General features: G+C 33.6%; 5 protein-coding genes across 5 annotated transcripts in view; 2 read left to right on the top strand and 3 right to left on the bottom strand.

The window, feature by feature from the left end:
- Positions 1-847, top strand: part of LOC108776936 (uncharacterized) — a 5,431-nt gene extending 4,584 nt beyond the window's left edge. Inside the window, exons 9-10 of the mRNA XM_018543691.1 lie at positions 233-344; positions 420-847. Coding sequence (XP_018399193.1) covers positions 233-344; positions 420-535 — 228 coding nt within the window. The 3' untranslated portion in view covers positions 536-847. The remainder of the gene's footprint in view (positions 1-232; positions 345-419) is intronic.
- A 2,389-nt stretch (positions 848-3,236) lies between these two features.
- On the bottom strand, positions 3,237-9,334 carry LOC108777006 (serine-rich adhesin for platelets). Its single transcript, XM_018543788.1, has 4 exons — positions 9,086-9,334; positions 7,468-7,713; positions 7,234-7,383; positions 3,237-6,371 (listed from the first exon to the last, which is right to left on the bottom strand). Exons 1-4 carry the CDS (start codon positions 9,197-9,199, stop codon positions 3,423-3,425), a joined length of 3,459 nt encoding a protein of 1,152 aa, XP_018399290.1. The 5' UTR covers positions 9,200-9,334; the 3' UTR covers positions 3,237-3,422.
- A 2,649-nt stretch (positions 9,335-11,983) lies between these two features.
- Positions 11,984-16,775, bottom strand: LOC108776972 (uncharacterized). Its single transcript, XM_018543742.1, has 3 exons — positions 16,556-16,775; positions 14,258-14,649; positions 11,984-12,936 (listed from the first exon to the last, which is right to left on the bottom strand). Exons 1-3 carry the CDS (start codon positions 16,625-16,627, stop codon positions 12,816-12,818), a joined length of 585 nt encoding a protein of 194 aa, XP_018399244.1. The 5' UTR covers positions 16,628-16,775; the 3' UTR covers positions 11,984-12,815.
- Positions 16,776-17,753: 978 nt separating this feature from the next.
- LOC108776991 (TWiK family of potassium channels protein 7-like) lies at positions 17,754-22,965 on the bottom strand. Its single transcript, XM_018543766.1, is given in 8 exon segments — positions 17,754-17,943; positions 18,074-18,275; positions 18,834-18,983; positions 19,155-19,370; positions 19,892-20,081; positions 20,141-20,272; positions 22,640-22,905; positions 22,908-22,965. Coding segments are annotated over 8 exon segments (1,404 nt in total).
- Positions 22,966-24,089: 1,124 nt separating this feature from the next.
- nst (phosphoglucomutase 3-like protein nst) lies at positions 24,090-27,075 on the top strand. The gene is made up of 4 exons (XM_018543738.1): positions 24,090-24,543; positions 24,770-24,840; positions 25,443-26,745; positions 26,874-27,075. The coding sequence occupies exons 1-4, from the start codon at positions 24,449-24,451 to the stop codon at positions 27,010-27,012; spliced, it is 1,608 nt and encodes a 535-aa protein (XP_018399240.1). The 5' UTR covers positions 24,090-24,448; the 3' UTR covers positions 27,013-27,075.
- The last annotated feature ends 479 nt before the right edge of the window (positions 27,076-27,554 follow it).

Raw genomic sequence — 27,554 nt, forward strand, 5'->3', positions numbered from 1 at the left:
ATATATATATATATATATATATATATATCTCATATATTACATATACAAATTTGTTTAGAATTACAGAAAGCACACATTTATCGATAAAAGAGCGTTCTGAAAACACGGGCCGATATATTTACCTTAAATATATACATGTTACATATTCTCTAAAGACCAGTGTCCGTGAAACATCAATAGAATATTTCCTTGGAGAGTTAACAATATGAAAATAAGTCTGTATTCTTTTTAGAGGATGTTAGATATTGCCACCTTGCATTTGGAAAAATCCTTTGAGATGTATAACAAACTCGGTTTATGCAACGATGCTGATAAAGCGCGAGCTCTTGCCGGAGTCTCGAAAGGCTAGTTATATACTTTTTCAAGGCATACGAAGAACATACCACACATTTAAAATGCCATCATTTTTTTTTTAACAGGACAAGAAATCATCGATCAATATATCCATCTTGTTCGTCAATGCGGAGCTGCCGATCCGGAAGCAATAACGGTGCTCTGTCAATGGAAAAATCGTAGAAGCGTTTTTTTGGATTGAGCAAAAAGAGAAGCTACACGTTGGTGAGAGACAACATTTATCAACCAAGTCTTAATTAAATAAAATCATTACATAAGTTCGTCTCTTGCAATTCTTAAATGTCTTGAGTACCGCGTCTTGATACGCACATTATAAGTAAATATCAATATTATTACACATTTCAGAAGGTTCAAAAAAGCTTGATAAAAAGGAAACCAGAGATGACGTCTCATAGTCGCAATCTGCTCTTAACGATGTGACATGTTTTGTAATAAACAGTACTCGTATAATGCTAATTACATCAATACGGTCGAACGTCTTTGTATACTTTATGACATTCTATTATTATGGTAAAGATTAAAATTTAATAATTACAAATTTAATTTCAATAAAATAATAAAAATAAGTACTTTCAAAATTAGAAAACAATGAAAAATTAATGAGAGCAATTGAAAGCTAGTGCCGCAAATAATTCGCAATGTTTTTTTTTACAATTCTTGTGCACTGTTTGCGACTCTCAATTGCTCTCAGTAGTCTTCACTGTTATTTAATTTAAATATTACCGATATATTAAATCTAAAAAGGGGTATTAGCGATGCTTTTGTGCGCAGTTAAGTAATGTTTAATAACAAAAAGTGTTGTAATAATCCTTTTTATACATATTATGCGTGCTGTATAGATAATTTATTTCCATAATATCAAGCAATTATACTATTTGAATAAACTAATAAAAATCGTTTAAGAATGTAATGCTCCTACGTTATCTATTGTTAATTCTCAATAGCATAATGTTAATATAGATATCTTTTATATAATTAAAAGATAAACGTTTTATTATCTTTAAAATATCTACTATGTGTATGAAATACCTAGAGTACATACATAGGAAAATGTAATAACTTTAAATTTTATATTGTGTAATTGTGTTACTTTTTTGCGATTTACATACGTAATTGTAATTTCTTTCATAAGTTTCTTACACTTATTATATTACACTCAAAATTATATCATTCCCAGACTATTTTACAACACGCGCGCGCGTGTGTAAGTATACTTAACTCAAAAATTAATTCCAATTTTTAAATAACAGTGCAGACAAATAATGCATTGTCTGATTAAGAAATTAAAAAATTTAGTCTTAAGTAATGCCTTAAAACTCTAATACAGCCCTCTGATTGACTTATGATGTGTTAAGGCTGAACGTAAGACAGTCTCTTGTTTCTTTTATATTAGGCCTCTGGCCTGTATTATCCCGGATCTACAATAATTTTAAAGTCATAAGCTTAAGTCATAAGAAATGGACAAGTCATAATCGATTATTCTCCTCGAATTTTCGACTATAATTAGTTAATTTACGACTTAAAACACTTATTGTAGATCCGAGATTACAATAAGTGTTTTAAGTCTATGATCTTCTATCATAGAGTGGTTCGCACGCTGATTATTCAATTGCAACAAGTATATGAGAACCTATACAGTTCCGAACAACGGATCTCTTTGAAAAATGTTTCTGTGAACAAGGATATTCTTAAGAAATACAAGTAAATATTTTGGTTTCTGGATCAAAGAATTTCAGGGTATCGATCATGAAACTTCTTTCCTAGGATGGAAAGTGAAAAGTGAAATTTTTTACCATTGAAGTTAATGGAGAAATTTTTCACTTTTCATACTAAGGAAAAAGTTTCATTATCGATACTCTGACATAATAAAACAGTGCACTGTCTGCTATGCCATGCTTGAGACTTAATACAGTCTCAAATATAAAAATTGAATACCGCCGTATTAACACATCTTAAGATATTACTTAAGACAATCTATGAACACCGACCAAAATAATTATATCACATCGATCATATCAATAACATTCAGCATATGACAATAGGCTGGGTCCACAACCTCGCTTTAAGAGGCCCTAAGCCGTAAGAAATTGACCAATCACAGAAAATTATTTTTCTTGCATTCAACTATGATTGGTCAATTTCTTACGGCTTTACGGCTTACGGCCTCTTAAAGCAAGGTTGTGGACTCAGCCAAACTTTAAAAAAAAAAATACACTATTATTATCGCTTCAACAATTTCTGCAACTTTTTTTTATCATTAAAACTTCTCACAGAATATTTTCATTATATAACAATTATAATAGTCAATGTGACATTTGCTCCTCAAAACCTTTTTACAGTTTTATACTTGAAAATTTTGTAATTTATTCATAACCATTATTTATGATGAATTGTTTTCTTATCACTGAACAGTGAATAGAGAAACTTATTATATACCATACGAACAAAATATAAATTACAAAGATTTCTGCCAAATCATTATGCGAACACCTTCATGATATTGATTCTATATGTGACCTTAATATATATTATATATATAGTTATATTGTTTATATATATATATATTTGTATCTACATAAAATGTTACAAACACAAGTTTACTTTTATATCTTAATTTTACAACCAATTAGTCCTTTCTGTATTTAATGCAAAAATTCTACAGCACAGCTCTATATATAGCTAATTGGTTTATTTGAAAAACAATGAAGTCAATGCTATTGTGATACCCATATTTAATATTTAATGAACATTATTCTTAAACGATATAAATATACGTTAAAATATAGAAACAAAAATTTTGCGAATTTGATCGGAGACCATCTGATCATTGAAGTCTTTCGACTAATATAAGGAATATAAAGTGCGAATTATCTTAAAACTTCAGCATACTGACGAATAAGTTTGTAATCAAATATACGTCCATAAATATTCGCGATTTATGTTTTCTTTTTTTCAATCAACTTAAACTCCCTGTAGCTGTAGATACGCATTGTGCACACGCGACAGATAAGTTTCTTAGATAAAAACGGGACAAAATTTACAGTAGTGATTGTTTGCCACAGGCACAATTAGTTCAACATAATACCGTCATCGTCTATATCCATGACACTAATCGGATCCAAAGACGGCATATCGGCACTCTTGCGTATCTCACGTGAGATATTCTCCAGTGTTTCTATTTCTATTGCGACGTCGTCTACTAAAGTCTTCGTGGTAACAATCTCTTCCCGCTGCTGAACTTCAGCAGTAGCAAGTTCAAATACTTCCTTCAATATTTCGGTTGCAGCATCCGCAGAGCTACTATCCGGGACATAAGTTGAATCTTCATACTTGTTATTCATTGCATTACTCTCGACTACAAACTCTTCGAGCTGCTTTAGCTCTTCTTCTAATTTTCTGTTCTTATCTGTTGAGATTGTTTCTTCCATTCCTTCTTTATAGTTTGTTTCACCATCATTGCTATTTATTGTGATGACATCATTTTCAGCATTGTTTTCCATCACTTCTGTTTCGTCGTGTGTTCCGCCATTTAGAAGATCTGGCATATCTCTTGCACTATTAAGTTCATCAACATCTACATTAATTTTGACTTCCGTATTTTCTTCATTGGACTTATTTTGTTGCTCTTCCAATTCCTCTGTTTCTTCATTTATGGTTATTATGTCATCTAAATTATTTTTTTCATTTAATGCTTCTGTTTCGTCAGTCGACAGAATTTCTGGAAGATTTTCTTCTGATTCTTCTACACATATCTTCGAAGATTCGTCTATTAAATCGCTTTGTATTTCTGGTTGTTCTATTATTTCATCTCTATTATCTATGAAGTTATTTTCCAAATTATTTTCGCAACTTTCGTCTTGATCCTTGTCATTCTTTATTCTATCATGATTTGATAAAATTGATGAGGTAGTAATTTCATTATCATTTGTTGCTTTCTCATCAATTTTATCATTATTACATTCAGTAATATTTTCTTTAATATTTTCTTTAATATTTTCTGTAGAACTTTCCAGGTTGTCGTTTATTTCTACATCTTTGTCTTTCTCCTCATTTTCATTCATATTCTTATCATCTTTCAGTACTGCAATAGTAATCTCCGGCGCATTAGTATCTTCAAATTTATCACTGCCTTTGTTTGGTGTATTATCGTCATCCTTTGTTTTATGATCATCTTTTACATCTTTATCCTGTCTATCTTCATCATCCCTTACCTCTATTACTGTATCGTCCGACATGACTGTTGAATTTTTACATTTTTTAGATTCTGTTATTTCAATTTTTTCATTATTCGCAGATTCTTCGTTTAAGCGCGATTCACTGGTCGTTACATTCTGTTTATCACTGCTTTCATTACTTATTCTTTCCTCCATTTTTTTATCTGTATTGGTTAAATTGGAAAGATCGTCGTCAGTGTAGTTTTCGACATTGATGACAGTGTCCTCCGATGGATTGTCGGTTCGTTTGTCGACGGATGTAGTTCTACTGGAACGTGACGTCGTCTCTTCGGAAACCTCATCTTGTAAAATAAGATCTATTTCTTGTTTTTCCTTAATATCTGTAATAGTTATCTTTGTCAGTTTTAATGCAGCTTGCTTGAGATGTGTTAATTTATGTTTCGCACTGGACAACTTGGTGTCAAATTTCTTATTACATTTGTCGCAAGTGTACTCTGTTTTAATTTCCGACTGTAAAAGAGATTTCGGGCTTTTAAATTCCGTCGATATCATTTCTGTACTAGATATAGAAGATGTTCTTGTCCTACTGCTGGTATTTTGTTCTTTTTTTATAGACGCAGTCGATGGCGAACTTGTACGATCACCCATTTGTACTGAAAGCCTACTTTCTAAATTCATGTCTTCTTCAATGAATATTATCTCGTCGCTAGAGTCGGAACGCGCGTTTGAGGTTGTTTCTTCAGTTTTTTTTTTCTTCGTTTTATTTACATTCTGATTTAATTTAATTTCATCTGTCTCACTTAGTTTCTGAGAACCTTCCGAATCCGAACTCTTATTTATTCTTTTACGTCCTCGCTTTTTCGTCGATTGAGTACTAGACTGTTGCTCTGTATCAGTCGATACTGTTTGCTTCTGCGGATTATCAGAATCCGAACTCTTATTATCTATTGTTTTTGGACGTCCTCGTTTTTTCGTCGATTGAGTACTGGACTGTTGCTCCGCATCAATAGACGCTTTATGCTTTTGGGAACCTTCTGAATCCGAATTCCTGTTATCTATATGTATTCTTTTACGTCCTCGCGTTTTTATCAACTGAGGACTGGACTGTTGTTCTGCATCGATCAATATTATCGATGATGTTTCCTCGTTCGTGTTTGCCTGTTCATTATTGACTCTTGTAACTTTCGAAGGTGTAAATTCAATATCAATTCTTGATCTTCCTACGTCAATTTTCCGTTTTCTTCCTCGTCTTGCTTTACCATTAACCATGTGATTCCTCCTCTTAGATAAGATACTCAAAGGATTACTTTCTTCGAAAGATTTTATTTCTTCCTGAGAACTAACGGGCAATGCATTATCATCATTATCTTTTTCTATCTCGTGTGTCTTATCTTTCTCCGTAATATATGTTTCTTCTTTCATCGTTTCGCGTGTTTCATCTTTCTTATGTGATTCATAACTTAGCACATCTTTCAAAAAAACTGCGCACAATTTTGTCTTCGTTTTGGATTGTATCTGACGAGACCGTCGATACGGCTTAGCAACACTCGGATCCATCGTTATCCAACAATTTTTGCAAACCGTCAGACCCGTGTGATAAAATCTGTACATGTCGATGTCATTTGCAACAACAACACGACACTTATCACAATTTCTGATTTTTGACTTGTTGCTCTGTGGTTTCCTTCGGACATTTCTCTGTACCTTACGCTCTTTGATGTGTCGTTTACCTCGTGCCATATTCTCCTCGTTACTTTCACTATCAGAATTTACTGAACCATAAATTGTGATATCTGGGAACGTGGTAATGGTAGTTTTGCGATTTACAACATCTGTGTGTATCTGCAATAAAAAAGTATAATTATAAATATTAATACAAATGCCATTGAAAATAAACAAATCAACATAAAGTACAATAAGACAAGAAATATATACATGATTGGACAATAAAAAGTGAGATTAATTTTTTCTTCTTAGTAATTCCGCAGTCTGTACCACTAACCATTTTTTCTCTCAAAATCAAAATATTATTACGATTTTACTTTCGTTACAAACACAAAAGTGTCTTAATATTTCAAACTGCTATTCCAGATTGAAAGAACACAGAGCCTTGCTAGTTGGAGTTGGAAAAGAAAAGGGACCGAGGTTAAAAATTAATATTAATAACAGGTTGCAGAATTAGCATAAGAGGAAAAAATCAGACTCATATTACATTAAAGCCTCTTTTATCAATCTTTGGCATTTTATCAATCTTTTATCAATTTTTGCTAACCGACTATTAACTTGCAGTAGTGCCAAAAGAAATTCACTGTATCACTCTATTTTCTCTTCACTTTCCCTAATGTCTATTTCTATCAGTTGTGATTAACTTTAATAACGATTTAACATTTAACTTACTTTTTATCTTCTAATTCTTATAATTACAAAAAGATAAAAAATAAGTTAAATAAAGATTAATTTACATTAAGTAAAAATGAATGTAACTGTTAGCATTGTTGTGAGTTAACTGTTAATTAACTTAACTGGAAATTAATAGGAGACCTTCATATTTATTTCTACCTAAATAAATAAAGTTTAATTTTGATTCAATTTACTCTTTGTCCTTTTCTAATTCTTAAAACTAGAAAAAGATGAAAATTAAGTTAAACTACACAACTCCAATTGTGTACATAATTCATTATAATTTACAATAATTTGTTATTACCTTTGGAAAATTTGAATAGTTTATCTCTTCATTAATTAAAGCCTTTAAATTGATAAATGAATCTTGATATATCCTTTTCAGATCATACAAAACATCCAAGTTATATCGACATGTTAGACATATTAATAACAAATTGGTTTTCGTGTTAACCTGCAAGAAAAGAATACTTCAAATATAGATAACTGTAATTACATTATTTCCTTGTGACACAAAAAAAGAGAGATTCAAACTTACACCATCATTAAAAATGCTGCGGATCTTCCGTAAAGGATTAAATACGCTTTTATCCTTGCTAATGTCAAAGATATGGTCACTTTCCACTAATTCGCAGCACAGAAAGCAGCATTGTCTTGACTTTTGAACTTCCAGCTTTGGCACCTTGTGCGAGTTCTCATACTTTTGTACAAATTTAGTGCACTGCTCTAATTCATACGCGCACTTGTAACATATCTTGTTCGACAGATCAATGCTCTCGTTAATCTAAGACAATAGAACAGGTTATAAATTTGAGAGACAATTATTATAAAATTAACCAATTATCATTATCAATTTTAAAATTTTCATTACAAATAAAAGGAAACAAAAAACTTGATTGTTTTGTGATACACACACCCACACACACACAGACGTTCGAAATATTTATCAACAAATAAATCAATATATCTAGTTAAATACAATAATTTAATACAGTCTGAGCGAATGCAATGAAAATAACACAACACAAAAGTATCCAGTTGTATAATTATCCAAAAATACTCGAGTCTTAATCAAATTTTTTTCAAAATTTGTGACATAAATAAAAATACGGAATTGCGAGTCGGCCAGGAGATCAACCAAGCAAAGCATTCACTGTGTATAATTTTTATATACATACACACATGACACATACACATTACGCACGTACGTTCCGCAAAATGTCGGTAAAACGAAATACGAGATGGACACTAGACGGACAAGTTCCACTTCCTTTTTTTTTTTTTTTTTTTTTTATTACAAAGAAAATGTTGCTTATTTCACTTGTTGAACAAAATAAATCGTAACTGCATGCAAGTCATATGGTTCGTCAAGCAATCACTTGCAATCCCATTATCTACCGCAGTATTCCGACTTCCGATCAGGACCTCGGAACTATTTGTTACGGCGTAGTAACAAACGTCGTTTCCTCCCTCTATCTCTCTTTCGCCATCTTTGTTTCCTGTTTTCGCGAGCGCAGATTACAAGTCCTGCTCACAGATGGCGCAGCGCGTCGCTTCCCGAATCCCGATGCACGCGTAATTGAGTTTAATCATGCGAGAAATGCGTTTCACTTTAAATTGAGAACCAAACGATCCGACGCCAATTTCCTCGATTACATAGGCACGTTTGAACAAAAAAAAAAAAAAAGACAACGGACACGTTCGAGAGACACCGCGAGTCCCAAACCCGAATCTAACCTATAAACCGGTGTGCTTCTAATTGAAACTCGTAAGCAGCGATTCTCCCATTTCCCAATAGAAATCTTTCAATCGCGAATCTCTCTCGCGTACCAAAATTCTAACGAGCGTTCTCGCTTTTCGATAAAATCGTTCACGGACTTGAAAGTTTGCTCTTCTTTACCCTTCTGTATTTTTTCCCGATAATATATATTGCGAATAAAACCGAATAGAACTGGTTTTCTATTTATTTCAAAATGTCGGCGTAAAAGTTGATGGAGAAGGACAATTATGTAGACATCGTTAAAATGAGTAAGCGAAGCACGATTGCGGGATGTAGATCCAGAGGATCGATCCCAAATACGCGCCAACGTTCGAGAAGTCGAACAACGTAAGCAGCTTTTCGAATCAGGGGAAGGATTCCTTGCGCAGTTGTTTACCTTGGCGGACAAACACGTCTTGATCTGGTTGACGAATGCGCCTCGATTATCAGTCGTGATGTCCACGAAGATACCCTCGTTACTTGTACACACAAAGCAGTAATGGTCAGGCATTGTGGCGCACAAGAGGGGGTACAGTGATCAGGGTAGCATCACCTCGAGCCCGCCGGTCAGGACGAGACGCGATCCAAAACGCCTGTAAAATTCTTCACCGTGCACTATTTTCAACGACGTCCGTTGTTTTCGTTAACCTCACTACCTGCGTTGATTCTCGCGTGGAGCGACGCGTGTGAATTCCTAACTCCTACACAATCCTACCACACCACGAGTTGTAGAGAATTGGCGGTAATCTGGGTCTCCTACGTACGCGTGATAAATATGGCGGTTTTTGATGCTATCGATTATGCGACCGTGCGGGCAAATCGAGCGAGGTATCGAAGAATCGAAGATGCATTCCTTCGAATACATCTCGCGGGTCCTTCTCGTATCCGATTATCGTTTCTTCCACGATTTCTTCCTATTTTTTGACCGAGATTATGCCTGATTTATGCTTCGGTTTTAAGCCCTAAACACAACGCGAGACAACAGCGACAAAATCAGCGACAGAAATAGTATAAAAACATATGCGATATATAAGATCTGTTCTTTATTATTGCTGAACTTTTGCACCAGTTTATCTTTTTTCTTTTTCCCATCTCCTGGAGAGAAAAGGACTAAAGATGAGTTATTGTTATGTCTATCGCTATCGCTATTCCATCGCATTATGTCTTCGGCTTAACCCTAAAATTCTAAAATTCAGCCAATGGAATACAGATTTTGATTAGAACTGGCAGCTTTATTGGCTGAATTTTAGGATTTTAAGATTAAGAACAGAAACATAAACTCAGCCTTACTGTTCACGACACTCTAAAAAGTCCTCTCTAAAGAAAATTTTACTCAAAATATGTGATACATGTAACATATGTTAATAAAATCTTCCTTGGAGAGGACGTTTTATAGTTTATATCACTATAATTTTTCAATAATATAGCAGTAAATTTTGAAATACAATTCAAGCTAGAATTGATTATCAGTGTGTGTCTTTCAACAAGTGATATGATACTACACAGTGATCATCTCATTCTTGTTTAACATTGGGTGCATCCAGAAGCACGACCGCTCATTGAGCGCTCAGTAAGCTCTTGTACCCGTTTGGTTTATATTTTTAGATCTAATGGAGTATGCCAATTAGATGAAAAAGCTCATTGAGCGCTTAGTGAGCGGTCATGCTTCTGGGTGCACCTAATGGCGAACAACAAGGATGTCATGATAACGGAAAAGCAAAACAACAGTAGCCAATCAGAACTTGCGCTGGTAGTCGACTTTTTGTTAATTTTGTACTACTTACTACCAACGCGAGTTCTGATTGGCTACTGCTTTTTCGCTTTCCGCTTCTCCGGGTGTGAATCCGGCCTAACACAGTGGCATCTGTGTCGCTTGTTGGAAAGTACACAAGAATTATCAACTCGCACCAAGCTAAAGAAATCGATGAAATCGAAGGTCTTCATAGACTGCGTTCCGTTTTACACATATCATATGCGCGCATTTCCCTATAGTATACGTGACGCTCACTATATAAAATGCGCGCATATGCCTGAAACCGAACGCAGCCAATCTGCTTTGCGCGATTCGATATATCGATTGTTTAGCATGTGTTGTGTCTTGAACTCAAATTTAAATCTATAAGCTCACTTCAGATTTTAGAGAACATATGTTAGGCCCAATTTCATCAAAATTAACTTTAGTCTCGGTTTACTCTTTTTCTAATTCTATTAGAACTAGGAGAAGATAAAAAATATAAAGTTTTATAGAGATTTAATATTATTAAAATTATACTATGGTAGAAATGGGCATTAAAAGTAGGAAAAGATAATGAGTAAATTAAACCGAAATCTTACATTGATGGAATCAGGTCTTAGCAAATTCGATTAAATACTGATGTGTGTACATACACCACTATTTTAATCCAACGTGTGGTTTATCTACAACGGGGTAGAGTAATAATAATATATAAGATGTAAAGCCCTATATGTCCACGGTGTTAGAATTTAGTCCGAGTTCTTGGATCTAGGAATGTATAGCCAATCAAACATGCAGTTTTTACGGCAAATTGATTGCGGTTACATATATTTCTCAGTCCTAGAGTTCCGACCGAATTTTAGCATCGTGTGGACACAGAATAAGAAATTGACTACTCAAAATCGATTGTTCTTCTCACATTCGAGATTGGTCAATTTCTTACTCTTACTTAATCCTTACACCAAGCTTATTTTGCATATTGTAGACATGAATACAAATATTTCGAATAATAAAAATATACTTTTTAATCTATGTTTTGTCCATATTTCATCTAACAGCATAATAAAAGTATATGTACTAGTTTACACACTGTGCGCCTAATCGAATTTGCTATACAATTCATATCGGATTTCAGGCTAGAATTCTATATATATATAATTGCATACGCTATATTTCAACGTATATGAGTTTTGTTAATTTTGATTAATTAAATGTATTACACGCTATACATAACTACAAATAGAATTCTATTCTGAATTCTGCCACGAATTATGGATTGTCTAAAAAGTTGCATTATGTAAACCGATGTTAAACAGCACGACGCTGTGTTTTACAATGTAAATTGTATCTAACTAAGGGAGATATAAAAACGAGAAAACGAAATTTATTTCAATAACAACATAAAATAATTATCGTACAAAGATATCTCGCAGTCAAACGCTAACACCTGCAGACGACTCATTCATTTATCATTGGCTGCGTTCAGCAGAAAAGACGACTTTGTAATTGCAAGATTTTTTAAAGATTAGTTTATACATTTGACCCGATATTAATAATATATATATATATTCTTATTGCAAGACCATCTTAAGTAATATTTTAATATGCCACACAATACGGCTCTATAATTGGTGATTCATAACATCTTAAAACTGGACTTAAAACAGTCTTATATAAATAGAAGAACCGATTATAAATGTTAATCTTAAAAATCCCCTTGGAAAAAAAGTAGAGAAACTATATAAAGGCAAGATCATATTGAAGAATCACTGAGTGCTCACTGATCAGTTTTCTCTGCTGAACGCAACCATTCTACAACACTTTATCACATTTATGTTATTTATCATCGAGACGATTGCGTTATCATGTGTGTTCAATTAACTATATTTTTATATTGCAATGACCGCGTTCAGCAGAATTATGCATTTATTTTGCAATATAGTTGAAAGTTTTCTCAACTGAGAGATAGGACTGTTTCTCTAGACGTAAAAGAACCATTTAACCTGCGCAAAGCACTGACTTCTTCTAAACGCGGCCGTAACGTTTTATAGCTAAAACCCGCTTTATCAATTTTTACTCAATTTCTTCACCTTTAGATAACTTTATCTAAAAAATATCTCCAGAATAAAATTATCCGTAATCTATCTGGAAGTAAAGAAATTGGGCATTAGACTTATGATTCGCGCTCGATTTCAGGAGAAAATTCTATTTATACAAGCTGAAATTCCATCCTGAATTTTGACACGAGTTACAAACCGCATATCTGAAATAGATTTGTTTTGAGATTTGTTTTATAGTGTAAATAAACACCACAGTGCAGAATCGTGGCTTGAAAATCACACGCCACGACGAAAGCCTGAGTGCAAATCACGTCTTGTCATATCTTTAACATTCAGCTAGACACTTTTCGGATTTCCTGTGCGGTCTCGTTTGTAACCGACGAGTCCTCTATTCGATCCTTTGGTTCGCCAAACAGAAGCTTGAGGGTTTCTAATGCTGACGTGAACATACTCCTATAACAAAAAATAATTATCATTTGCATTATACTGATTTATCTTTAAGAAATTGATTAATAATTCTGACAGCGTAAGCATTGTTATAAACATCTTAAGTAAGGTTTTTTATGTAATGATATTTTCGACCAGAAAATACCATTACATAAAAAGTCGGGTCCTCCAACCTGGGTTAGAAAGTACTCTACTATTGGTGGACTTTACACGCTCTACTAAAATAGGAGAGCATGAAATGTCATTAATCCAACCCAAATTAGAGCAAACCCGGTCGGGTCAAAAACGCCATAAAATAAATCTATTCAACAATGCATAAACGTTGTTGTAAGTAATTAACCAATCACAGTCGAATGTTCTCTTCATATTTAACCATGATTGGTCAATCTTTATAACTACAACTGCTTACACTATTTTACGAAATTGTAGAATGGTGGTTTAAACTGATTTAAAATATAACTTTTCACATGCATTTTAATTTTACTATTATAATATATGTATAATTGCAAAAAAATACGTACATACTTCATTGTCTTTCGATCTTTATAGCAATTTACGCCATATTTTAGTCTACAACAATTTACAAAATTTCGCAAAAGGAATGTTTATATTATATTTTCTACGTAACTTATGTTATCATATTACATCTTTTTGTACACAATCATTATCAATGCCTTCTTTGATGTAATTAAAGATCGAAGTGTGACGCGTCGTCTGCAATATACGGAGTAAAATGTAAGAGTAAAGGAATTGATCAATCATAGTCGTTTATTCTTTTTACATTCGACTGTGATTAATTAATTTCTCATTCTAACTTCTTCCTTCGTGTATTGTAGACGACATATAAGTCGAATGTAATGGGAGAGTAATAGAAACGTAAACGAAACTTCACGGAGGCAAAATTTAAAATAACAAGACGTAGAAAGTGCGTTTACTGTTCATTACGTTCAACTTGTTCTGATTTTTATTTTTATCAGAGTTTTGATATATGTCGACATATTCATACGTAATAAATTAAAATTAGAAAGAGATATAATCATAAATATCATATTATACATTGAGGATTGTAGACCTTTTCTAGTTGAAAATTAAAATTCAACAAATCAGAACGAAATGGAATGAAAATTAAATCAAAATTATTCGACTGGTCAAATTTTTAATCTCCAATTTAATAAATCACTAATTAATTTGAAGTTAATTTTCGTAATTTTCAATCTCAAATATGTAAATGGGCTTTTGTATACAAGGATCAAGATGCAGAGACACTATAATTCAAATAAAATAAGGAACTCTATACATCGAGCCTCGAATAGCATGGGCCCATCACCTGATGCTGTCCTTCATGTTTCCGTAGATTTCGCCAGGCGGCAGCTTCACGGAAGGTACCGTCTCTTCCACTAAATCCAGTCCGACGCATATCGCGTTGTCGACGATCTTGAGCGGCGTTTCTAGAAGGCTGGCAATGCTGCCGGTGACGGGGCTGGTGAATTCCAGGCCCGCGCGCATTCCATTCTCTGCGTGGCCGAATATCGTCGTGACTGACTCGTGGGAGCCTCGCACGGCTTTGTACGCGCCGCAGAACGCCGAAGTCACCGTGGCGAACACCGGCAGGCCCAGCAGTCGACGTGTGCACATCATGCCACGAGCGTCCTCGCCGGCTTTCGCGGGTGCGGTGCTCGGCGCGGTGGGATCGCGGGTGCCGCACATAACGCTCAGTTGCTGTGGGACAAACGACAGGTGTGAGAAGGCCATGGTGTTGCGTAACGGCGAAGAGACAGAATTAACTCTGGAACAGTCACTTTAGGCCAGATTGCACCAACGTGATTTCGATTTTAAGCGAAACTTAAACTGTCTCTGTCTCTGTCTCCCTTTCGGCTTTAAAACGAGATTGATAGAGTTTTAAGTCTCGCTTATAATCAAAAAGTGTTGGTGCAACCGGGCCTTTTACATGAACGATCATTCCCCCTCCCCCCTCCCGGAGAATATTTTTTGCATCTACTAATTAAAATTCACGGTTCTTAATGATTGTATCTTACTGTTCTACAATTTATTAATATTTGAGACCGTTATAGATTCAATACTCTTCTTTTAAAATATAATAAAGAGAAATAAAAGAAACTATACTTATGAATTCTCGATCAGTATAGTCAAGCAACATAATGACATTCAAGATATATAGTTAATAAACGTTAGAAATAAATGTGTATATAAACTGTAATATAAACGTAATATAAACTGACAGATAAACCTTTAAAAAAATTTGATACACATTTCTTAAACTATTTAATAAATTTATTAAAAAACGTTTATAAGAAGTTTATAACGTCTATTAAACGTTCTTTTATTATAGTTTAAAATACCGTTTTTATAGATATATTTCGACAGTTTAATAAATTTATTTAATTTTTGTATACTGTGTAAAAGACGTTTTGGCTAAACGTTTTTTTTTTTTAAAGTAAATTGTCTGTTTGAAGAAAACTACTGTGACTGATTTTTATTTTCTCGCTGATTGGAGTGTAAGAATTACACCAAATATTCCTGGGTTAAGTCTTTATCTCAGAAAACAGTTCGCAATTCTGTAAAATTTCAAGGTAAATTTTATATATCTAATTCTATATATAAAATACATATATATAATTGTATACATCTAATTCTATAAATAAAATACATATATATAATTTTATATATTTAAATGATTTCTCGAATGATTTTATATTTTACACATGATTTTAAGTATATAAAATCATATATACTTATGTGTGTGTGTGTATAAGATAAAAAATAAAATCTTATCTTAATGGCCGTATATTTTAATATATATTTTATATATATTAAAATATTCTAGTTTTTTAAATATTTTTCATTTTATTATTTCAGCAATCGATGATTAAATTAATCGAAATTGGATCAAAGTCTTTTTAATATTTATTTTCATCGAAATAAGTTAACTTTAATCTCGGTTTAATTTACTCTTTACTTTTTTTACTCAGAACTAGAAAAATATGCACAATTATATATAAATAAGAACAAATTAATTAAAAAAAGAAATAATCTTATATTTTCGATCATAAAGAGGATCCTGATGCTTAATAATATTCATGTGCGAAAATATAAAAAGTAACCGAGAATAAAATTAATCCATATTAGAAATAGACATAAGTCACGTGATTAATCTCTCGAAATAGCCCGTTGTCGATTTTGCGGTTTTCACGATCGGTTCAAACGTTGGATTTTAACTTCCGCGGTATATCTTGATCACATAAAATCTATCAAGGTTCTTCACGACTCGAATAATAAATAAATGTTAAAATTACGCCATTGTGCGTATACGATTTCAGTGACGTCAACGCAGAAATTGTGGCAATTCGTGGTTGGGGGTTGCAACGAACATGGTACTTTGATTAACATCGTATTCACGATGTTCATGATGCCGCGGCGAATCGCGGAAGATTCTCCGTCAGCGGGAACCTTCCGCAACGTCGCACTTCGAGTGTTAAAAGTATAAACGGCCGCAAGTCCGCAAGTCGATAATGGAAATTGGCACGATGAATTATATTATAATAAATAAACACCGCCGTGTGAAACGGCGACTGCAGTCGATCTGAAAAACTATCGTTATACGCACATGATACGCGATGCGCACGATAGCCGAGGGTCTTTCGCTGATCTCGGCACGCGACGTCTCCGAACCCGCCATCGCTCCGGCCGGACACCTTGAGCTCGACGCGGCCCGCGATGACGAAGGACGACACGGCCGAGAAAGGTCGAGGTCTGCGCGTCGTCCACGACTTCTAAATTTAGCTGATCAGAAGACCGGCGATACACGAGGCAACCGTCTCCTCGTTACCCCGGGTACTCCGCGTCGCGTCGATCGGAGACCCTTAAATTCATGCGCTTCTCGGTGCTTTTCATCGACCGCATCGCGTCAACGTTCGTGGCGCAACGCGCGCGAAATACAAAGATTAAGATAGAACATGTTACATGTAAAAAGGTCTGTTCTTTGTGATTGAACTTAGTGTTGCACTTAAAATAAAATAAATATACATTTCAAGTTTATTGGCAAAAACAATTTTTTAGAAAGTTTAAGTGGAATCTATTGAGCCACAGAGAACAAACCTGGACAACACGCGTGTTTAGAAGACGTCTTTATGATGTCTTTTAGATATTTTTTGGACACGTATATATGTTCTAAAAAACATCTTGATAATGTTTTTACGATGTCTTTCGTAAATACGCATGTTGTCTAAAAGCCTAAAGATCTGGATAAAAAAAAATGCGAATATATAAACGTAGCTAAATAAACTATCTAGTTTCGATGAAGGCATAGAGACGCATACACTATATCTATAGATATTCTATATCTATACATGAGGGTGAATGACGCTGCGACTTCGAACGAGGTCGAATTTACATCAACGGTTATATTGTATTCACGTTCGCTCGTGAATGTTTGAATTTGAGAGTTTGTTCTTAGTCATTCGTCCTCGCTAGCTTAATCCACTTTTGCATGGCGAGATCCATATGGATCTTATATGAATTGATCATTAAGCTAGGATATTCGCAAAATTGGCCCCATTTACACCCAGAGACCTATACACTACACTGCCTTACACTACTGTGATTCAAAATGGGTCTAGCCATTATAATCGCGGCGTAAGCGATTCGAACTATAATAGTTTCGAACGAAATCTGACTTAAAAGAGATCATTCACTAAGTATTTATAGTAAAAGTCTGTCTTATATAGAGTACAGGTCCTAATTTAGGGCGTAAAAATGTAGCCATTTAACGCGACAACTCTTTCCTCAAAGCGTTAAACAACAAATTAAACGCTGGACTCGTAAACGACGATTTGCACGATCGACTTCTTGGGTGACGGTGCTTGGGTTCCGGATATTGCGATATCGCGCAGAACTGCCTCCACAGCTTCCTCCCATTCCTGATCTTTCGTGATGCTCCGATCTATGGACGCCGACCACTTTAGTCGCGGCATAGATATAACCGTCAGTACTTTTCTAAAATTGGCGTTTAATTGTTAATCTTCTTCTAACATTTTTTTTTTTAGAAATTATCGATAAAAGAAAATCACTTATTAAAATTTCTCTATAGTTAATTGTAGAAGGAATAATGAAGAGAGATATATACCGTAGATCAGAGTGTAGCGCCGACATATCGCCGCCTGCTTGTTCGCCTAGTTTCCTGAGAGCTTCAGCCAATGGACCACTCAGTCTTTGCAATCTCCTCCAGGACTGAGCGTACTGTCGTCTGACGAGCTCGATGATGGTGCTAGTCAACGCCAAGCCGACCAAGATGTATAGAGTGCACAATAAAGTGTACTTCGGCTTCTCTGAGATTAACAGACACTATTATTTAAATTTGGCACAGATGTTAGTCAATTACCTTATACTTTCATTGAAATTCAAGATTACGTTCTGTTTGTATTCGCAATTATTTATATTTATATTTATATTTTCAATATTAAACAAGAATGTCTGTACATGTGAATACATAATTAATGAATAGGAAAATCCGCGTATATAGAGCGCAGACCGGATCAAATCTAGATCTACAGATCACGAATCGATCGTTCAGAATGCAAAGCTATTTGACAGACCCTACTAATTGTAAGATGTCCATGAGTATCAAATTATAAAATTGCTAGTTAATTTAATTTGTAATATTGAGTTTGCGTTTTAAGATTAAAAAATCAATTCGGTGTGTAATTTCAATGACTACATAAGTAATATATATAAATTCTTATCGAACTATAATATTTACAAGCATTTAAGATTCGAGAGCTTGATCGTTAAAGACATTTACTATTTTCTTTTAACATTTTTATTTGTACTTCGTGTTGGTAAAACATTTTTCTCAATGGAGATACAATTAAGAGATTTTTGCTTACTTGGGACGAGATCGCCAAAACCTATAGTAGTCATAGTCACAAAACAAAAGTAAAATCCATCGAAAAAATCCCAATCATCCTCCCACAGCATAAACATACCAGCTCCACAGGCAAGATAAAGGAAAAGTAGCATAATGGCAGCACAGGCACCTATAAAGGAGATCACCGGATCAGAAGTCGATTAAATTAATTTAAAATGTTTTTGTACGTATTTAAAATTTACATATAAATACCATTAATTACTAAAATTCATAGTTTTGACCGTATTTGTCTCTTTTTGCTTATTTTATTTAAATCAATTTCATTGTTAATTAAACTCACCTAGTGACCGCCGACCGGTTACATTTGTCGGGATGAACGAAAGCTTCGCGAGAAACGGAAGTTTTGACTTCACCATCAATCCGACGTGCACTACCGCATTTGCGAATAGTTTTCCCCAGTCAGCGATCACTATCAAAGTAAGAGGTATACCGACGAAAGCGAAAAAGATGCAGAAAATTCTTCCCCAGTTGGTCGAGGGCACAACATTGCCATATCCTATCGTGCAAATGCAAATTCCCGTAAAGCAAACTAATACTCGTTTCCATCAATGTACAATAGATTTACTTTAACCTCGATTTAACTTACTCGCCATCTTTTTCTAGTTTTAAAAAATATAAGAGTAAATTGAATCAAAATTAAAATTAAATAAATATTATATATAAGGTAATATCCTTACAAAAGTTTAATACTCAATTTAATACCAGAGAACATCAGTAATTAATTCTATTTATTTATTTTTAGTATTAAAAGGTGTGTTGTTTATAATACTCTAAATCTTAATTAATTATTGTTTTTCATAATATTAAATCGGTTAATATTAAATTTTTATACAAGAGTAACAACAGTAACGACGTTCCCAATTTTGTCTGATTTTAGGAATGACAGAATTTTAATATAAGGTGATTTTTTTCTTTGCGAGAAAGAAAAATTAATACCCTAGTACTTTGAGATTCTATGTATATTATAATAAACTCTTTAATAGTAAAATCTTTGATGCGAGAATTAGAATTGGATACCGATTGTCGTGAGGACCGTGCTGGCGAAGAAAACCGCCTGAAGAACATTCCATCTCTCCGTCACAATGGGTGGTAGTTCCAATTCGGAAAATTCAGGACGATCAGTGATATCTGTTACGAAGCTGATCAGGAGACCTGCCTCCGCTGCTTCCTGAACCGCTTCTTCATAGGTGCGCAATTCCACGCTCACCTGGAAGACACCGAGTGTCGTGATGAAACATTCACGTTTTGATGCCGCTAATTTCTCACCAAGGTATGCAGATTGAATACGTCCGTACTGTTGGAAACAGTCTCCACAAAGCGATACCGTTGCATACGTAATTTCGCGCGTAAACGTTCGAGCCGCCTGAGCTCCGCCGGAAGTTCGATCTGCCGGAAAACCTGGAGACGTATTTAAAATAAAATATTTTTACGAAACAATTTTGATATATAAATCCACATAAATCTGAATTGCTTAAGACAACAATTATACTGAACTCTGTTTTCTAAACGTGTATATAGCTAATGATTAAATAAAATTATATCCTATAAAGGAAGTTAATAATAGCGCATTTTTGTGTAAAATATTTAATAAAACTATTTTTTAAAGTGTTGGAGGGCATATTTTCTATTTTACATTGTATTAAGTTACTTACGTAAATATTACATGCTATGTGGGATGGGATTAATGTGTTAAATTGAAGATGTGTAGAAGATAGATATATATTAAATAATTTTTATAGCAATATCGCGTTAACGATTTATAAGTCAATAATAAAACGATAAAGTCTTTAAACCGTAAATATTGCTCTCGAGTTTCGAGTATTATTTCAGGCTAATGAGAATAAACCAGCCGATATGTGTGTATTTATCAAACAAATGCACATCCATCTGCACTGTTTACAAGGATCGCGTTGTTATTGTTTACTGACATACATATACCGCTATTAAAGCGTGCTGAAATTAACTCCTGATTTATTGGATAAAATATATTAATTTCTTTTTAAGACAAGCCTAGCCAGAAATATTATTTTCGATTGTTATTGGAAACAAATCATCGAAGAAAACGAGACAGTCCTTATTAATTTTTTATTAATTATTTCAACAGTTACATCACGAATAATTCATTTTTTAATTACAATATTTAATTTTGTATGATATGTACATTATTGTCTTTCGAGCTATTTGTAGGGATGAGAAATTGGCGAACGTAAATGAATAGGGTTCATTGAGAAGCAATATTGTTTAGAATATACGTTATTTTCGCGGTTGTTTTATAGAACATTTAAAAAATCATGATCATCGTAAATTTCAACGCACTCGATATTTTTACCGAACTTCATTGAAGGTTTCAGTAGTATAATATATTTCCAACCAAAACCGCGCGATTGGTCTGTCGCTAAAAATAAAGATACGGCGGACTATAAGTCCGTTCGTTATTGTACAGAAATGTAAATATTTATGAACATCGAATACATTTAACTCCACGCTGGAAATTTCGATGTCTCTCAAACGAGAGCACGACTTATGGAGTTTATAAATTCAAGAAATTTTTTTTGTCGGCAGCATCTCGCTCTCTTCTTTGTTTTGTCGCATGTCCTATGTAATCCGACAAGTTTTCCCCAAAATTGAACTTGAACGGAAATCGTTGATTTGCGTGCTTGCGATCAATCGGACGTGAATAGACGAGGAATTCGGAAAGCGAAAAATAAACGGATTGTTCACGCGGTTATTTTGATTCCCTTCGAATCCGTTTGTTACAGAAAAAGGCATCCTACTCAGCAAATGCCAGCTAAAAGTAACATATAATTATAAAAAAATAGTTATAATTTTCCACTCTACAATATAACTTTATATATTATATGATTATTAATGTCATATTACAGTTATATTATAATTGTTATATTAAAAAATTATAACTGATAATTATACGTAAAGAATTTTGCTGAATATCTAAAAATTTAGCTAAAAATATATAGATCCGAAAATAAATTTTGTTGAGTCACCAAAATATAATTATGTAAGACACTCAAACTGATCGCTAGAATATTAAAATTTTTTTGTAGCATTGCCGCTCATCATGCTTAAGTGTTGTCTACACAAATATTTTAATGAACTAATAAAATCATTTCAAGATCTGTAGCTAAATTTTTAGATATTTCAGTAAAATCATTCTTTCTGCGTATATTTAATTGTTATATTATAGTTGATGTTGGTTAAGTAAAATCAATCTTCACTCACATGAATCATCGATTCTAAGGAAAAGTCGTAGCCAACAAGATCATTGAATTTTGTTTATTATGTCTGTCTTAAACTTTGTGCTGCAAATCGTTTCAAGATCTCGGCCGTAGAAAGAATTAATCAATAGTATTGATCGAATGGCCAAATTGTTTAAATATGATTTCCCTGGTAAAAAAAAAACGTTGATAGAGAACGATTAAGAAAGAGATAGCATTTCTATCAATTTATATCATGTGTGTGTTTGTGTGTGTGTTTTCTATAAGTTTATATCATTTTCTATCGTCGACCTCGCGAGCATCACGGTAGATCGGGTACGAATTCTATCATATTTTATCGGATTCTATTAAATATGTAAATAGATAAAATTTGTACAAGATTTCTACAAGATTTGATGAAGAATTATTCTTTCTCCATCTGAGATCTTGGTGCGATTTTCAGTATTATGGATTTGATATACAAGGCTTTATTATTAAAGAAAGTAAACTTCAATCGTGCTCAATATAATATAATTTTTATCTCAAGACTCACCAATCCGCCAATCGCTGTGTAAAGCATCAAAGTGATCAGCAGGCCCACGTGACCGCCGATCGACTTAATCTTCCGCAGCGTTTCTTTCTTGATGAATTGTTTAGTGGTATCGCTGTTCATCGCGGTGTCAATTTCGATAGGTGCATTGCATTTATTACCATTCGTCATCACGCCCGTGTTTTTCACGAGAGACGTAGGCGCACCGACCACTCGGAGAAGACTGATCGGCACGCTTTGCTCCACGATGTCTCCCCCAACAGAGCAAAGAACCATCTCGAGTAGCATAATAACTCATTGGAGAGACATTGGTTTATAAACATTGGCATGTATTGGAAATATGTTGAGCAAATATTGCGTCAATAAATTATGCTGTACCAGAATTGCTGCATCTCGATCAAACTACGTACGAAATTAAATTGCAGCAGAAAGTGACGTGATATAATAACACAAGCATAAACTTGCAGCTTTCTAAAGAATTAAAAGAATAGAAAATTGAAGAAATGGAGAATTTTTAGCGAATATGTCTATAGATTTAATATATATAATATAATTTATATATGTATACATTTAGTTTTAATTACAATTAAATATATCGTACACATGACTTTTAATTTATTATATGCATGTATATGTATTATATAAAATATACATATATATTTAATAATATGTATTTATATATAATATAAAAGATCTAATTGTAATATAATAATATGTATAACGTACGATCTCGTAATTATAAAAAATTAAAATATAGATATATATATTTATATATATTGTATATATTGATGCCAAATGTTAACTTTAAATTATTTCATTAATATATTAATTTATCCATATCTAATTCTTAATTATATTGTAGAAAAGAAAAAATATAAAAGATAATATGATTACATCCAAGAATCGGAAAACTAATTTTGATATATAATATTGCACAGAGATCCCTCTCATCTAAGATTTCTCTCATCAATTGAATTTATTATTTAAGAGGTGTATTTATGAATAATAAATAATAAATTATATACTGACCGAAACGTTTATATAGATTTATGTTATTGACATTAATAAATTATAGTGTCTTTACAATAAGTTATCACAAATAAGGTCCTGTGCGTGGTTTTATGCTTATATTTAATGAATTTATTGTTTTAGAATTGAACCACATTTTAAGAGTTTTATATAATAATAAATGAGTTATGCATATATTTAGTATATCAATAATATATTTAACAATGGACAAAAATATACTGCTATGCTTTATCACATTTCCCTTCTGTGTGATATATATAATACTATACTCGATTACGAATGATAATTATATATCACCGAAAAGAATAAATACACTCTTATTAATAATTTTCATATGTTCTATATGTGTGAGAGTATCGAAAAATATCTTGGAGTATACTCTGGATACTCGCGTCCGAAGCGCGCGAATCTGACGCATGTGCGGTTCATCCCTTGCATCTCGGCCTCATATCGAAGTACGGAACTGTGCCGATTGAGCGCCACTGTACAAGGCGATGGCGGGATGGTGAATGGTTATGGTTCATCTTATGGTTTCTTTCCATTCCTTCTCTTGTGATGAACGTTTATCTTTTTCTCTCTAACATATATCATATGTATGTCTATCTTATTTTAAGTGTGGAAGGTGCTACATAGTGCAGCTACAAAGATAATCTGTCTGAAATTGTATGTTGGAGCACGCGTTGAGTGAATACATGCAAGTACTCACCATATGGCAGGACGCGTTCTCACGTGGAACTGTCACTTTAATCTCAACTTCGTCATCTGTTAAACCGTATCGATACAATGGAATCAAGTTATTTCAACAATATTGTGAACTCAGAGTACGGTCGGAAAAATGACGAACATATCGAATATGGAACCGCTGGCTTTAGAACAAAGTAAGCGCGATTTTTTTTTTTTAAATCATTAACATTTATTTAGCCTACCGTATAAAATAATACATATATCAATTATAGAGAGAAACACTTATTATTTAATTGATCAAAATCTTTTGCTGAGAATTTTGCAAAATGTTCTTTATTTTACTTTATTCCCCTTGATATATTTAATACAAAAAGAATATCTCGTATGTTTAAGATAATTTGATATATGTATCAATTTTAGGTCAGATATCTTGGAGCATGTTTTATACAGAATGGGCCTCTTAGCTGTGTTACGATCTAAAGCAAAGAAAGGTAAAGACATAGTGTAACATACTCCAGATAATAAATTGCCCAGAGGTTACTGTTACTTTGCTTGAAACTGCTTTGTTTGAATTGTCTTCATTATCTATTTTTATTATATTCAATAGTTATATTGAAGCCACTTGATGGCAACACTTAGGCAACAGTTACTCTCTTATAAACAGATTAGATATGATAACTTTATAATTAATATCACAGCACAAATAAGTAAAAAGCTATATTTAGTCAAGGCAAGTTTTAGTGCATTATAATATTTTTGTGTGAATTTTTACAATATTTGGGTTTGTGCAGACAGTTTGATGTCTACATAATGCCTTTAAGTTAACCGAAACGAAATTACTATTGTTTTGGGTTCAGCAACATAACAGCAACTGGGAAATTTCTACCAAGCAACAATTTCTGTTTGGCTATCTGGATAAAATTTATTTTTTTAGCTAAACTTCTTGTATGATCCATTTTTATATTGGAGAAAAAGAAAAAAGATGAATCATGCAAGTAGTTTAGCAAAAAATAACAGGTTTTTAATATAACTTTGAACAAATTTTTCTTGATAAGTAAATTTCTTACAGCTGCCATAGGTTTAATGATTACAGCGAGTCACAATTTAGAGCCTGACAATGGCATCAAACTTGTCGACCCAGCTGGCGAAATGCTTGAAGCTTCTTGGGAAACGATAGCGACAAATCTAGCTAATGTGGTAGATGGAGATTTGATATCAATGTTGACACATATATCTACCAAGGAAAATATCGACTTGTCGATACCAGCCACGGTGATAATAGGGCGAGATACCCGTAAAAGCAGTCCCATCCTGTTGAAAGCTGCACTAGCAGGAATCAAAGCATTAAACGGCAATGTTACAGACTTGGAATTGGTTACGACTCCACAGCTACACTATGTCGTTGTATGCACGAACACTGATGGCGCTTACGGTGATCCCACGCTGAAGGGTTATTATTCGAAACTAGCAGCAGTATTTAAAAGCATACGAGGCACCGAAGTAAATAATGGAAAGTACATAAGCAGATTGCAATTGGATACTGCAAATGGCGTAGGTGCTATCGCAGCGAAGGAATTTCAAAGATACTTGGAGGGTGTGTTGGATATCAAGTTGTGTAATGACGGAAGCGGGGACTTAAATCATATGTGTGGTGCGGATTATGTCAAAGTACAACAGACGTTGCCTCTGAATATCCCATCCGAGAAGACTATTAGATGCGCCAGCATAGATGGGGACGCTGATAGAGTGGTGTATTTTTACATAGATGAGAATAATAAGTTTCACCTTTTGGATGGGGATCGAATAGCAACGCTAGTGGCCGCTTACTTTAAGGAACTATTGGAAACGAGTGGTTTATCTTTACAATTGGGCTTGGTGCAAACCGCATATGCCAACAGTGGTTCAACCGATTATATTTCGAACGTGTTAAAAGTTCCAGTGGCGTGTGTGTCAACTGGTGTGAAGCATCTGCACAAGAAAGCACTGGAATTTGACATTGGAGTCTACTTCGAGGCAAACGGACATGGAACTGTCATCTTTAAAGATACTGCTAAAGAAGCTATCAAGAATCACGCTAAGAACAAAATGCTTTCATCGACACAAAGAATGGCTTCTTCAAAATTGAGAGATGTAATCGATTTAATAAACGAAACAGTTGGCGATGCATTGAGCGATATGTTACTAGTCGAAACTATATTACATGCCAAGGGCTGGGATGTTGTAGAATGGGAAAGAAGCTACAACGATCTTCCGAATAAGCAACTCAAAGTCAGAGTGAAAGATAGAAATCTTATAACAACAACGAATGCAGGAAGAAATTGCCTGACTCCCGTTTGTTTACAAGAAGAGATTGATAAGATCGTCTCGAAATATCCAAGAGGTCGATCTTTCGTTAGGTATAGCACGTTTTTATATTTTGATATACAAATTGAGCTTTTTTTAAAGTAATTTTATTCATTAAAAGCTTATTGGAAGATCTTAAATATAAAAGTTACTACAACAAATTAAATGATTTTCTTTTCAGGCCTTCTGGAACTGAAGATATCGTGCGAGTTTATGCGGAATGTGAGTGTTCATTGGATGTTAATAAACTAGCCGTGAAAGTAGCTTCACTCGTGTATAGACTCGCAGGCGGTGTTGGACCAGAACCCAGTTTATTATGAGTTTAACATCAGAATTAAATATTATCCTGAATTGCTATACTAAGTTGTCAAAAAAAGTTCTGAATCACCCTTCTAAAATAGTTTTTACAATACAAGTTTATTCAGAAATAACGATAATTGTTTTTGGAGAATGATTCATAACTTTTTTGGTAATTAAATATGTGAGATTCTCACTTGAAGTATTTTATTATGTTTAATACTACAAAGGCTGTTATAAATAAAAATAGCCAAGTGTAAATACTTGAACTGATAAAATATCCAATATACAATCAGCTAAAAATATGAATAATGTCAACATTAGATATTTTGTCGATTCAATTATTCACATTATATTTTTATTACTAAAAATGATTTTATACATAGTAGAGCCTATACAAAACAGTGCAAATAATCAAAACAGATCTAAATCGTGTCTGCATATATCATTAGGCTCTGATATAAAAAAAAAACATACGAAAAACTATACTACAGATGTTTCATCACTTCAGCAAAAATTGAAGTTAATCATTAAAAAAGAATTAGATTATTTTATTGTGCCATAT

This window comes from Cyphomyrmex costatus, unplaced genomic scaffold (assembly GCF_001594065.2).
Source record: "Cyphomyrmex costatus isolate MS0001 unplaced genomic scaffold, Ccosl1.0 scaffold398, whole genome shotgun sequence".
Lineage (NCBI taxonomy): Eukaryota > Metazoa > Arthropoda > Insecta > Hymenoptera > Formicidae > Cyphomyrmex > Cyphomyrmex costatus.